At 37.6% G+C, this 15,534-nt stretch overlaps 1 protein-coding gene across 1 annotated transcript in view; it reads right to left on the minus strand.

The window, feature by feature from the left end:
- Positions 1-451: 451 nt before the first annotated feature.
- The window catches only part of EDARADD (EDAR-associated death domain), a 17,702-nt gene continuing 2,619 nt past the window's right edge, over positions 452-15,534 (minus strand). The window contains exons 2-6 of the mRNA XM_010562946.1: positions 13,646-13,707; positions 11,968-12,007; positions 8,890-8,978; positions 6,028-6,073; positions 452-3,488 (exon numbers count right to left, since the gene is read on the minus strand). Coding sequence (XP_010561248.1) covers positions 3,112-3,488; positions 6,028-6,073; positions 8,890-8,978; positions 11,968-12,007; positions 13,646-13,707 — 614 coding nt within the window. The 3' untranslated portion in view covers positions 452-3,111. The remainder of the gene's footprint in view (positions 3,489-6,027; positions 6,074-8,889; positions 8,979-11,967; positions 12,008-13,645; positions 13,708-15,534) is intronic.

A 15,534-nucleotide genomic window follows, 5' to 3' on the forward strand; every position in this document is an offset into this window, starting at 1 on the left:
TTCAGTGTCCATGTGATACTCTAACCTTCATTACCATATTGGTTATTAATTCAGGAAGAGTTCACCCAGTGTAGGTTTCATACCTCCCCATAGTTAATAATTCCACTGCAAGTTTCTAGATAAACATCTTTGTTCATCATCTTATCAAAATTAACTCATTTTTCGTATGGAAAAGTTTTTAAAAAAGTGCATCTTCCTTCCCTGAACAGCAGTATCTGTCGCAAGCATAGGTGCTTTAAGACACCATGAATCTTGTATACAAGATGGTTTTTTACACAGCAGAACTAGTTGATAGCTCAGTGGTTCCAAGGTGACTGGTGAGAAGGAAAACGGTTGTTTTCCTAGCTGTAATAAAAACAAATACAATAAAGTCAAACATTGACAATCTATATTTCTTCTAAAAATAGTATACATCATAACAGAAGATATAAGAATAAACTGAACACTCAGACCCAATATCTTGTAAACAGATATAAAACTAAAAAAAGTGTGTACATCTCAATTCATGCCATACAAAGAGGAAAAAAATATTTCAAGTATACCAATGAGTAATCCAGTGTGTGATGAAGTTTAAGGCTAACATTTTCAACCTTCAGTGTTGAATTTATATAGAATCCACATATGAACTCTCAGAAGCAGCTTTATTTCCATCAGACATAAATCCTTGCAGCTGACATGGACTTTTCAAGAGCTTCAAGGGATCAGAACTCATTTCCACAAGACAACAGTGTTTCTTCAAAATTACAAGTTTTAGCCAGAAAACATGAAAAGTGGTAGATTTCAGTTGAGCATCTTGATTCAGAAATGCTGCTGCATCATTTCATGTTCCCACTGTGAGTCTTAGGTGAGGACTCCAGCTCCTTGCTGGACCAGATCTACCAAAGCAGAGCATACTCTACCACCACACACATATACCTGTGGTATGTTATAGGAGAGAAAAGCTGTTGGCACACATGCCAGCACTCATCACTCATAACAATTTAACACACAGACACATAATCCTAAATTGTGCATATAGTAGGCCCAAGGTATGGGGATTATGTTGGACAAGCTGCATTATGAGCTATTTGCACATACACAGTGGATGCCTCTGTAGAAATTGAAAATAGCAGGCAGCCCAGCCACAGCAGTAGTCCTCAAAGCTGATTCTAGAGCTCCTAACTAAAGACAGAAGATTATTTGCAAAAGTTAGATTTGACAGACATCTATCGGGAAACCCCTGTTCCTAGAAGAACACAAAACATTTGAACTGCAGCCCCAACAATATACAGCAGTACAATTTCCTCTTTAAAATATGGCTAGAAAACTTACTGTTCTAAAAAGTAGCAGCTTGTTTGAGGAATGGTTAAAAAAAAAAAAGTTATTAAAAATTCCAGTCTTCCACAAGATTTAAAAAAATTAAAAAATTCAAACCTCAAATTTAGGTCAGTCTTTTCACCTTGAAACTAGATCTTCAGCTTTCTGAAGTCACTAAACTAAAGCTAATTTATGCCACCCCAGAACTAGTGCCTGACATTGAAAATGTTAGTCTTTACTTCTAGCTTCTCTGTAACCATATTGCTCGGTATCTATAGCATAGTATTACTTGAGGTCCCTTTTCATTCTCTTACAGGAAGAAACTCAGCATACAGCATTAGACTTCCCTCAGCTTTGCCACTAATTCTTAGTCATTTCTACTTGAGAAAAGTAAACAGTGCATCAACCTGTACCCCATTCTAGTTTTGCCCCACATCTTGACATACTGTTCACCAGTGCTTTGGTATAAACACCTATGTACATACTAGTATTGTCTGAGATACTTTTAGTAAGGGTAGCAACTAGAAGTATTTTTAAGTCACAACATTTTTGTGTGTGGCATTATAGCTGTAAGTACTTTATAGGTCATATTGTATAACTGATTTTTCAGAAGTTTTTTTAAAACATTAGAACACAAGAATGGTAGGAAAAAGACCGATTTCTAAAGTATTTAAAATGTAAACAGTGTAATTCAGAGTATCAAAATTCTTTGAGAAATATCAGTCTAAACCACTGTAAGTGCTTTAATAACCATCCACCTGGACTGTAGATGAATTCACCTGTTAATTTCCCATTGGAGTGGCTTTAATCAATACATAAACTTTTGCTAGTTTCACAGAAGTGTGCAACTACTTTGGTGTGAGGCAGAAAGTAGGTCAACACACAGAACTGTAAAGAAAACCACAGCCTGTGAAAAGGGAAGTTATACTCAATACTACTAATATACTGTGGGTGAGGCATTAGCCGTCACCTCACATTGCGAAGTGAGAGGCATTTGAGATAAACAGATAAGTGCACTCAGAGTGTATATTGTCTTCAAAACTTTGGAAAGTAATTTTAAGTATAAAGCATTCGAATTGGTTTTTTTTGGTCCCTAGTGGTTATGGGCTGGAAAGTCTCTCTGAATTGCATGATTTCTTCTATAGCAAATATATGCCCTATGACGTAGAATTATGCAAGTAATTATTTTGTTTAACATCTATTCTTGCTCATAAAAGAGATTTAAAGCTTAAATTGCCTGAATGTGATGTTGAAACATTGAATTAGTTGTAACATGCAAGTCCAAACTGCTGCTTGGAACACTGAGGTGTTTCTGTGCCAAAAACAGTGTCATAAAGCTTAAAAAATATTAAAAAAAAAAAAAAAGGAAAGAAAAAAAATAACCTCTCATCTTCTACAAGGTAGAACATATAAAATTGTGGAAGGGCTGCCAGAAAGGCCAAGAGACTTGCCTTCTAATTGTGGCTTTCCCAATAGCAACAGCACACAACTGACATGGTTCACAACTGCTGCAGTAAAACCAGTGGTCTGGCTTTTTCATTCCTCTTCTGCTTAGGAAGGCTACAAACAGCAGCAAAGAAACTGAAGGCATTTGTAGACTCTAGAACACAACCTGCATTACTCCATCCATTTTTGGAAGGTTATCTTTGCAACCCTGAGGGCACAGAACATATATATGTGTATACAGTACATAAAGCTTACACAGTATACAAACCATCAGTACAGGCTCTCTCCCTCTTGCAAGGGAAACTTCCCATGTACTAGTGGCAGCTAGTCCCAGCGTTTAACGTGTATGAACTAACAACTTTCTTTGACCTAGAAGTCATTCTGGTAAGTTCTGTTCCCTCTCTTCGGCCATTCCTCCTCTACCCATTTCAGCAGCACTTTCACAACATCAATTCTCTTATAAAATTTACAGAGATCAATCAGCTGCTCCACAGTCCTGTCACTATTCCGTAGCAAGAACTCCAAGGTGGGACTTTGGGGCTTCTGTTCAAGGAAACACAATTCATCATAAGTCATCCCCCACTTGCTTGCTAAATTTCTCCAGTTTTTCACTGTTGGGTGGCAGGGATCCAGCTTTAGCCTCACTGTGTACAACAAGTCCTCATCATTGAGCATGTCACTGATGGTCGGTGCACGGAATAAGCACAAGGAGCAGGTGCCATTTTCCTTGCAGGTTTTCTTGAGATCTGCAGTGAAAACCATTACATGGGGAGAAGTTAGGATCTATTGCTGAGGTTTCACCAGGAACAAAAAGTTAAAAGCACAAAGGGTTGATGAGTATTATGTTCCTGTGAATCATTTCTGAAAAAGTCAGAATAGTGAGATATAATACCTTTCCTTATGAAGTACTCATGAAATTAACTTTCTAAGACTTCTCTCTTCACTACACTCTGTGGCTATAATCAAAAGGACAGTAATTTTGAAAGTACCATATTCATACTTTTATAGAAAAGGCATGCAATTCAATTCAGTATGTGAGCAGGGATATTCCCCTTTTTTGTTTTTGGGAACTACGTTGCTTCCTTGAATCTGTCATAACCCCTGCTTACATCACCAACAGGCTTATGTGCGCATTATGTGCATTTTGTATACATATGTGTAGCACAAAGGAAAAGGTTTTGCACTTCCGGGCTGCTGCCTTCATAACAACGTGAAATATTTGCACCAGGAGAATCTCTGCTGACAGCTGCAAACACAACTAACATCTAGTACTTTAACACAATGAAAAAGTGGAAATGTTCCTTTGCTTTGTAAGGGCTCTTACAATAAAAGCTGTCCCTGTTCTACCAAGCAAGCCTGTTTAAGGTACATTATAGAAAGGAATAAAGTGCATACTCCTCCATGTGTGAGAAAAATAAAAATACCAAATTGCTGGAAGTAGGTGGTGATACGTTCTAAAATCTGCAGCAAAGACTGAAAATTGCCATTTAGAGGTCTCCCACACACAACAGTCAATATCTCCCCAGCATTGTGAACAATGTGGTGCTATCAGACTATATGATATATTAATAACCCATAAAAGCATGCAGAACCAGTTCTAGTCATGTTTCTAGTTAAATACTAATGCTAAGACCTTTAACATTGCAGTGGTATAGGGCATTGTTTGAGCATTTTGGCTGCAGATAGGACCTGAACACTCCCTACTCATTTTTGAAGGCAGGTAGAATTTGGTATCTCCAAAGAGTAGTAGATAATGGACACAGCCTAGAAGCACTTTCTGAAGCTTCTGCCCTCCAGCATCATAGTACAGCTTGAAATAGGGAAGTAACTGGTCCTACTTGGGGTAAAACTCTTTGAAAAAGGGACACTACAATGAGAAAACTGATATTAATCAAGTGAGTGATTAAAAACAACAACAGAAAACAGTGACACACAATTTACAAGTGCTGGATCAGTGCTGGTCTAAGAGACCTGAACTGTATCTCTGGCTAAGGGCAAATCTGGTAATCAGTGCCACCTACTCATACAGACAACAGCATTTGTTAAGGGTTTTTTGGTTTGTTTTTTTTTCATTTGCAGTAATTATTGTCAGATTGTGTGAAAATTCCAGAAAGTCCGTCAAATTGTGGGTTTTTTTATTCTGAATATTAGTGCTGATAAAAGCAACTCAGCTGAATGTAGCTTCTGCATGCACTTTGCTTTTTGTTTTTAAGGGAAGAACAGGCTATTGTTATTTTTGTAACATTGCTCATCGGCTTGCTTTTTTAGCAGGCTAAAGACATCTTCTGAAGTTTTCAACAAGTTAGGACATGCAGCAACAACACTGCTACAGACACATAACTTCATACAAATGCTTAGATTCCCTGTTAAAGGGAAACATGTTCTGGTGACATCTTTGCTTACAGGTATTCCACAGGCCTTGCAGCTGTTCTCTACAGAAATATATATGTGAAATATTCTGTTGTTCTTGTGCACCCTAAACTCTTGCTGAAGAGAGACAAAATTTGCACTTATACCAAGATTTAGTTATAGAAACAAGACAAAATGAATGTAATCCAATCAAAGTTCTGGCTGAGCTCAAAGGGCAGGAGAGCACCTTATCTGAATTTCATCTTATTTTGCTTTGCAAGGATGCCAGAGTAAGTTTTGTCCTCCAATAGAAGCAGGGAAGAAAGGGTAAAGAAAACACAGGGCACAGTTATAGGTAAACAAAACTAAACCAACCTGCTTCTTATGCTATACTGTGTGCAGACTATCAAAAGCATTATAAAGAATCCTGCTTTTCTAAGATGCCTTGTGTTAGATACTGATGGGCAAATGATGACCTACCCACCTAATTGCATGATCCTAATGCTACATGATAGGACAAGTTTCTTTACTAACAGGAAATTCTCAGTTGTTCACTGTTAGATTAACAGGGCTGTGTATCATCCACACCCCCCACACCCCCCCCCAGGTAAGCTCATACAATTATGGGGTAAGCCCCCTGCCCACAGCCCACTGCCAGCTTCTACTCTCTCCAGGTAGCTGTTTACAGATTTCTTCCAAAGGTGGATGTACTAGATGTATTTGGAAAGCCCAATCTACACATTTAGTGCGGTCTGCTTTATAGATCACCACCCCCTTTAGAACAAAAAGGAAGCTGTAAATGACACTGGTAATGAAATGAGCACAACCATTGACTACCCAGACAGTTCTTGGTTATGACAAATAGCAGTTTTTAATAAAGTACTTTAAAGAAAATCTAGGAATAAAATATGTAGAACAGTAAAGCTGACATATTACCTGAAAGCGATTTGTCATTATGGCTTTGCGTGTCTTTGTCTTCTGGCTACAAAGCAGAAAACAAATATAAATCAAAACAATGTTATTTGAACACCAGAATAACTACTTGGCTAATTTACAAGTGGCAGGAGATTGCAGAAGAATCCCAAGCTACTTGTAAAGTCAGACAGGGAATATATCTGGTTTTGAGGAAATAGTGACAATCTGCAGTCTTTTCAGGCAGCATTTTCATGCTTTGGCTCACAAAACTGCCCTGTTGGTTGTATCCACTGAACAATGTCATCTTTATTAATGACATGCTATGGGGTTACATCTTTTGAATAATTTGTTCTTAATCCCTCAACAGCTGTTCAACAATTTATATGGCTTGATTAAAAAGATTTTTTTAAATGCTTTGTAATGAAAAAAATTAGAATTTTGCCTACAACATGCAGTAAGGGACTGTTTCATTGGTCTAGGAAAAGTGAAGGAGCTTTTTTTACAAATTTCTTTACATACATAGGAAGCTTTTCTAGACAACAGGTGGACTTGAACATTTCTGCTGGTTCACGTCTAACCCTCCTGTTTGAAGTAAACATTCCCTCAGTGGCTTTTTGCCTGCTAATTAAACATAATGAAATTACTTAGCAGCTTGAGACTGCAACACACATTGTAACATTTCAATTCTAGTATGTAGAGAGCAACATCTAAAAACTGGAAGGACAGCACCTTGATCCTAGAACTGTGGGAAACTGCAGCTGCCCTTCCTTTAACTACGCGGGTGTGCAGCCAGGTGAAATAGCTTTCTTCTGCTGAGGATTTAAAGATTAAAGCAGAAGGGGATTTTCCCCTTAGATAGCTGCTATAAAGTATTGTTGATTTTTTTGTATTGCGTCATTCTTCCAAAACTATCACAGCAGGCTTCTTAACATTTTGCAGGCTGTGCATGCAAACACAAGTCAACTGAGTAACAATATAGTGTAATAAGATATTCTATTCCAACGTGCTAGACCTTCTTTACTAAGGAATCCACTAAAAATAGAATATAGGCAGTTTCAGTTGATGTGATGAACATGCATACATTCACAGTCCAATTATAAAGAAGGTAAACTATCCCCAAAATATTTAAAGACTTTGTTAGGAAAGGAAAAATTTGCATGCTGTTTTCAGCATTTCTTTATTACCTGAAAACTGCAAGATCGCACATGCAACATCAATTCACCCCACAAAATGTCTGCTCTCTGCTCAAGAGAAATCTAACACTGCACATGCCACTTGCAACAGAATAATCCTTGCCATTATCTTCTAGTAGTTTACTTTTCTAGTAGTTTACTTTTCCACTGGCACCACGTAAGCTTTCTCTGGACAGAGCTTTTTAAACATGAACTTGGCCTTCATGGCAACATGTGAGCACCTAAAGCTTAAGAAAAATTAAATCTGGATATCCTGTTATAGTCATCAGTCTCCATTCCCACAAAATCCTTAAAAAGGTAGAACATTATTACTGAGGCCTGAGGAGCAACTCCCCAGAAGGGTAGCTCATTGGGAGAATGAGGAGCTGCCCATCACAGCTCAGCCTCCCCAGAGGTAAGTTTCAAAAGAAAGAAACAAGCAAATAAAAACAAGAGGGTGGGCGGGGGGAGTAGATACTGTTCACTTAGTTTGCAATAGCTAAGTTGCTGTCCTGAACTTAGTAACATTTCTCAGGCTTTATGAATTCATGAAAGCTCAAACTGTATTGTGAAAGCTAATACCTAAATGCCTTTAAGAGATGTCATTATACTCATGTCTTGTGATAAAAAATAACAAGAGTGGCTAGTACTGCAAAAAGTACAAAGAAAACCAGGGATACTTACCTGTGCCATACATCTGTGTTCAAAATTCGTATTTTTACTGATCAGTTATTATCCACTTTTATCAAGTCAGATGCACTCAGGTTTATTCAAGATCATTTTCTTGTATTGTAATTGCAATAAGACAATGCGGTATTACTCCCCATGAAATGAAGGCATTAAGCAAGAATGGTTTTTGCCCACATCTAAAATCCAATCAACCTCTACAGGTCTAATCAAAGCCTATGCAGTGAGAAGATAAGCAGAAAGTTTTCCAGCTCTGTAGAACCATTAACACCCTAATACACTGAAATAACTATACTGATTCTAAGCTAGCAATAAATGCTCTCTTCTTGATGATGGGAATGAGACCGTTACCTCCATCATCTGTGAAATGCATACCAAACCCATGTTTGTTTCTCATGAAATTCAGATCGGACTCTGGCATAAGGAACTCCTTTTAATTCTTCGTCTCGCTGAAAAATGCCCATTCATTTCTCTTCTCCAAGTTTTCTGCTCAACCCAAAGAGAATCAATTTGAAATTCAGCAAATAGCATTCACTTGAAAGATGGTAACCATGGAGCATGGGGGTTGCTCAGCATTGCCCACCCTACAGCAATGTGAGATTTCACAAACAGTGGAGAGTGCTACCACTACAGGAAGAGCAGTGTCCCAGAGTTAAAGCAGAATAGCCAAATGCCTCCCTAAGGGCAAAACACAAGGAGTCCAAAACCTAGAACTCCTTACTTCTTCACTTATTCATGCATGACAAAGCCTTAACTCTTTGTCAGCTCTTCTTCAGAGCATCTACACACTGATCAAAACCTATTTAAATTACAAAGTACACGTTAATGATGAAATAACCTTTCTTCAGCTCTTCTCCACAAAAGCTCACTTCATTGAACTCCTGGAAAGAGAGCCTATTTCTGGTCTGTTTTACTGAGTAATTCCATGCTCTCCAGATATAGTCTGAAAATATATTTATTTGTTAACGTTCTTATTTAATCAACAACAATAACTTAGTTCACATTCAGTTATCATTTTTCTTACCTGTTGAATTAGGCCAGAATCTGACGTAAGGGTCTTGATGTTCACAGATGCAATTTCCAATGTAACTTGATCTGTTAGGTATTCCTCATCTAAGACAAAGACTGTGAAACACTAGTCTTCCACCCAAATACAAATTTAAATAGTAAGACTATCAAACATAAATTATTGATGTCTAGCATACAAAATTTAACTCCATAACATGATCAGTCACTGGGAAATGCTGCATTAAAAGCCCCAAATATTAAATTGGCAGAGACTGCAACAATCATACAGAGCATGACCACGTGAAGAAAAATAATCCTTGCAGAACTTAGCTATTAGTGTAGCAGTTGTTTTTTAAACAACCACCACACTATTTTTGAAGTAAGAGTCAGGTTCTTCTTTCAGAAAGCTGACCAGAGAATATTAACTGAACCAATACATCAAAGTAGGCTGAAGACGACTGTCGCAAGTCACTATAATTTTCGCAAGTCACTAATTTCTGCTTTGCTTTTCTCATTGCACTTACACTGATAATTGTTGAAATATGTACTACACAAATATTTACCTTTTATGCTGCCCCTTGGTGAATTAGGCTCATCCTACTTATCTCTACTACACAGTTTTCTGAAGCACTGAAATAATCCATTTCAAAGTCTGTTTATCAACTGCCCCAGGAGTCCACTGAAAAGCACAACATTCCTCAGTACAGCACAAACTCTATTGACCTTTCAAGCTTCACTTCAGCCCTCAAAATGGGGTACAAGAGATACATAAGCCCTTTGTGAACCTTGTGCAAACAGCCAAATTTCACTTTGCATGATTAATAAGGTCCTCATCCTCAAGCCATTTGCATAATTCCTCTGGGTCAGGTGCTGACCAAGCATTAACACGAGCTTAAAAGGGGTTATATTCTCCACATTTTTACACACAAGAACTCTCCGTGGTGGTGCCTATGTTTGTAGTGCTGGTACATTTCCATTTGCTGTTTGTTTAGTGGTAAGATCTCATTGAAGAACAGCTATTATCTTTATGAATCATCAGATAACAGAAAGAAGACGTATTTCCTTATCTCACTCAAGAAATTGATCTGAATCAAAGACTTAATCCTTACACTTGCAAGGAAAAAAACCAACAAAATCATTATTTTCCTCTTTTTCTGGTTTTATAAGACTGTTAAAACTTAAAGCCAAGTAGTATTCCACCCCCAGCAGGGTAAATGTTTAATATGGACCATCTTTATTCTTTATGACTGTAGGTCCAGAGACAGGAAAAAAACCCAACAAAACACAACCAAAAAAAAAGTCAGGCTGAAAATGCAGAGTATGGGCATCAAAATTCCACTTCATTTGTGTGGAAACATTATGTGTGAAATTTGTTCTATATTTAAGCGGAGGTAGAATTATAATCGAAACATGATATAAACATTAAGCATAGTTCTGCAAGATGAAAAGTTTCCTCAACTCACCTTTAATTCATAATTGGTAGAGGGTGCTAAGGAGTTTAATAAGTTATGGCCCCAAAATGGTCCATTAATTGACCTATAAAAGCAACATAACAGCCCTCCCCCAGCCAATGTACTGTCTATTCAAACATTGAATCTGAAGCAAACATAATTTTGTGTTACACAGAATCAGACCTGCACATCTGTAACACTTTTTAGCTCACAGATTCATATTTCTAAGTCTGTATTTTTATAGAAATAGTTATGAAAAGTCATTCGTTGAAAAAAATTTAAATCACAGAAACAAACAGAATATTATGAGGTTTTTGTATCACTTTCAACTCCAAAGGGGAAATGTCAAAAGCTATATTAGTACTTACATCTTTTTTACACTTAGCAAGAGGAAGCAGAAACTAAAATTAAAAATAAACCCAGTTCATTTCCTTTCTACAAAAAGTGATGAAATTTCTACTTCCTCTCAGCCTTCATTTTTAAATTAAATGCATTTAAAACATGCAATCTTAGATTTCAAACAATTTTGACAAATTTGAAATTTAGGAATTCATCTAATTAACTTTGAGGAGGACCTAATGTAACGGGTGAAATAAAAAACAGGACATGGAAAAGAATGTTAGAGAAATTGCTTTAGTGTTAATAAACAATTCTGAAGGAACAAACCACTTGCCTGCAAACAAACAGAAGGTAGTTTACAATTTCAAATAGTTTTCATCCTGCATTCTCCTTCCCTACTGAGCAGCACTTCTGGCTGGCTGCCTCAAGCCCCCAAAACAGCCTCTAACCTTTCTTTAACCGTAGGGGTAATATTGCTAACACTCCTCAGCAAAAGTTTCCATTGTGACTAACTTCTGCATAGTTTCCTGTGTCTGTCCCCGTGGCAGACCTGCTGTGCCACACAGGATGGAGAACACGCTGCCTGCAGAGCACTCCTCAACTAAGCCCCTGCCAGTGCATTCCCTGGACAAAAGCCAACGGTGAAGCCTGGGATAACAAAAAACCCCACCCCACATGTCAAGGAAATCATAAAGGGGATATTCACACTGAGCAATCCAAGTATTTGACTTCAGTGCAATACAGAACCTGCACTCACTCCATTTTCAGCGAGGAGAGGCAGGAACTTGTTCAGAGTGGACCTATATTAGGTTCCCAAGTAGATGGTATTAATACCTGCTGAAGGGAAAAGATGGCATGAAGAGTTAATTGGTTATAGGGCTGAGAATACAATAAGAGGCAAGAGACCTGGGAAGTATTTCTGGATTGTATTTCTGATAACCTGAAAGCACTGGTAATCTCTTCAAAGCCACCTTCTAACATTATCATGTCTCTACCATCTGTTCTCTGAACACTGTTTTTCAATGGCACCACTGTATTTTCCTTCCAGATTGAGACCCAAGATCTTCTGACGATAGTTTTAGCCTGACTTTTAGATCAAAACTAAACTTTGGAAGGAAATTTCAAAAGTTATATATACATACCAAATTGACCTTAAAAATATACAGAAGATGAGACTACATTTAAAACATAAACATCTAGGAAAAAGTAAGAGTATTTCAATTTGTTGGATAACACCAATGGTTTTATTGCATGTAACACCACAGATCTATGACACCTGAATAGGCAGAATTCACGGTACTTACCTTTAGGTACTCCTGTGTCTTGGACAGGATATTTTTCAGTCTGTCACAAAAAGGCAAGAGAAACAGATGCTTGTTATTTTGCATGTAATTGTGCTGGAGAAAGAGTATATAAAACTGCATAATTATAGTTGTATCTCTTAAATTGCTACTAGTTGATCTGTCTACAATTAGATATAGTAACACTCTTCTTATGTGGGAATTGAGATGCTGCTAACACTACTGATTAGCACATGCAAAAGTAATAGAGATTGCTGCTTTGCTGCAGTATTTTTAAAGGTATTACTTTTTAGTGAAAAAGCAGAGATTGCGAAAGAAATTTTGCATTTAAGTAGCAAGATAATCTAGAAAAGGTAATGCATACCAGGAGGAACAAAGATGACTTCAAAAGTTCTTTTAGCAGATATAAGCTTTTACTAAAACGTTACTGTACTGAAAGAAAAAAAATATTTTTCCTTTCTGCTCTAAAATTAAGAAGCTGATTAAGATGCAATAGAAAACTATTATTACCGAATTTAAGGGGATAACTGCTGATTTCCAGGCATGTTATAACTTACTTTACCTGAAATCTACCTCCTTCCCTATGACCCCTATCCTTATGTAAAAGTAGGTGTGGCTTTTATAGAAGCTTGTAACCAAGCAAACAGATTAAAGACATCTTAATTTAAGGGGGGGAGGCGAGTAAACAAACTTTCATTCATCTTAGACATAGCAACTTTCCCTCACCTTTTAAAAAAACTCCCCCTTAGCAAAACACAGCATCCAATTTAGTCAGTCCACAAAAACAATCACAAAGTCTATATCTTTTATTAAAACCTGCTAACACAAATGCATGTACACAGGCTGCAATAATGGATCCCAGTGAAGGATCAGCATTTAAAGTACGAGTGAAATTTTCAATTTCCTACTCCCTGTTGCAAAGCTTCAAAATGGGATGAAAACACCAAGGCAAAGCAATAGCTTGCTCACTTGCCATGCATAAAATAAACCAACGCATTTCAAGCTGTTTACATAACTACATTAGACAACAGTCCTCTCTGGGCTACATGGCACTGTAACTTTTCCCCAGAGTAAGCAATCCATAGCAACATTAAAAACTCTTAAAAGACTTCACAGAATTTCATATTACTTTTACCTGATATACGCCTTGTCTCAGCATAAGACTGGCATGTTTAATACCCTAAGACACAAAAACTTGTCATAAATGGTGTTACTCTGTTTGCCAGCAAGCACTAGAGAGTGCTGTTTGGTCTCTCCCTAGGTTCACCCATGCCTGCTGTAAGCCACTGCTGTTTGGTCTTACCTTTCCGTGACTTTAACTCACATAGGTACAGGAAGGAGTAATAACTTAGTACAATTGAAATTTTTAGCCTTAGGTAGGTTTCCTTATCCCTCCAACCCATATAGACAGAAGAATGTCAGCCTCTAGAGGCTCTCCCATGGACAGCTCAGCTGATTGCATCCAATTCAGCTTAAATACCTATTGGTATTTTTATTCACACTTTAATTGCACAGGGTTAGTAAATTGAAATTTGTTTATACAATCATATGGATAAGCAAACCCCTATATATATATCTGCAGGGTTTGAACTGACATTCTTGAATGTTTTACTTCACTTCTGCATGACATAACTGTAGAGAGCTATAATGATTTTAACTGCATTAGACCAGAAATACATACCATTGTTAAGGAAAGAGTGCTTGGATCTGTATCCTCCACCGGCTCTTTTGCTGCATGATCTGCTGAGAATAAGAAAGCGTTATTACTGCATAATCCTCAAAATATTTCTGTCTGGCAATTCATATTTTGCTTCTTTGTCTGACCAAGATAAAGCACAACTATACAGCCATTACATGCATTATGTTAAATTACATTTTCACAAGAAAATATGACAAACTAGAAAATGTCAGACCTACTAGCACATAGATGAGAAACTACATGCAACAAGGAAACCCAGTTCTAAGCAAAAAAAAGATAGACTTAAATGAAAATTCTAAATCATTTTTAGTAAAAAAAAAAAAAATTAAAAAAATCACAAAGCAATTCCACAATAAAGAGTAAAATCCAGCATATCTGCTAAAAGGTAAGTTTTGTTCTCCTAGCAACAGCACTCTGTTTCTTCCTCAAAGCAATAATTCAAACAGCAAACATACCCACTACAACAAAAATTAATACTATAATAAACAGCAGATTGTAGTACAAAACCTAATAAAAAACCATATTTGAGGTAAACATTAATTATTTGTATACAGTAGAATCATAAACTTCAATTATATTAACATCAAAAGGATAAAAAAATAAATCTTCAAAGTACTTGCAGGTGAATCATTAAATGTCAACCCCTCTGCATCAATGGCTAAATTGACAAATAATAGTGGGATACTGACCAAAAGTCCACAGAGAATCTGAAACAAATCTCATGAAGAAGTCAGGATTCACAAAACCACTCCTGTAATTTAACATTGTCCTGACATTTCCTCAAGGAATCTCTTCTGTTGATAAGTATCGTGTTTTCAAAAAGTGAAAAGCATTTTAAATTACATAGTAGGATTTTCACTCCATTCTTGTCACTCTCATTCTAAAAGTCTTTATACTTACTACAAGCACACATTAAATGTTTTCAGCTGCAACCAGTAAGAGGTGACTGGAATCAATATTTGGTGGTTTCCTTCTCCCAGAATTAGAAATCAGTGCAATTAGAACACAGTCCCAGAATTGAATTACAAAATGCACAGTATAAACACTGAGCCCCAAAATAGCACAGAAGTTACACAGACACTATTCTAACCAACTCAAATGTAGCATAATGGTTTATTTTGGGACCTACTCTAACAAATCTACTCAATACAATAGAACAACAAGCTATAAGGTGATCAGGCCTAGTCAGCATGGGTTTACAAAAGGCAGGTCCTTCTTGACTAACTTGATCTCCTTCTATGACAAGGCGACCTGCTTAGTGGATGAGGGAAAGGCTATGGATGTTGTCTACCTAGACTTTAGTAAAGCCTTTGACACTGTTTCTTACAGCATTCTCCTGGAGAAACTGGCTGCTCGTGGCCTGGGCGGGCATACTCTTTGCTGGGTAAAAAACTGGCTGGACGGCCAGGCCCAAAGAGTTGTGGTGAATGGAGTTAAATCCAGGTGGCAGCCAGTCACAAATGGTGTTCCTCAGGGCTCAGTATTGGGGTCAGTTCTGTTTAATATCTTTATCAGTGATCTGGAGGAGGGGATTGAGTGAGCCCTCAGTAAGTTTGCAGATGACACCAAGTTGGGTGGGAATGTTGATCTGCTGGAGGGTAGGCAGGCTCTACAGAGGGATCTGGACAGGCTGGATCAATGGGCTGAGGCCAGTTGTATGAGATTCAACAAGGCCAAGTGCCGGGTCCTGCACTTGGTTCACAAAAACCCCAAGCAACACTACAGGCTTGGGGAAGAGTGGCTGGAAAGCTGCCCGGCAGAAAAGGACCTGGGGATATTGGTCAATAGCTGGCTGAACATGATCCAGCAGCGTGTCCAGCTGGCCAAGAAGGCCAACGGCATCCTGGGTTGTACCAGGAATAGTGTGGCCA

This window comes from Haliaeetus leucocephalus, unplaced genomic scaffold (assembly GCF_000737465.1).
Source record: "Haliaeetus leucocephalus isolate CR32 unplaced genomic scaffold, Haliaeetus_leucocephalus-4.0 Scaffold162, whole genome shotgun sequence".
Taxonomy (NCBI): domain Eukaryota; kingdom Metazoa; phylum Chordata; class Aves; order Accipitriformes; family Accipitridae; genus Haliaeetus; species Haliaeetus leucocephalus.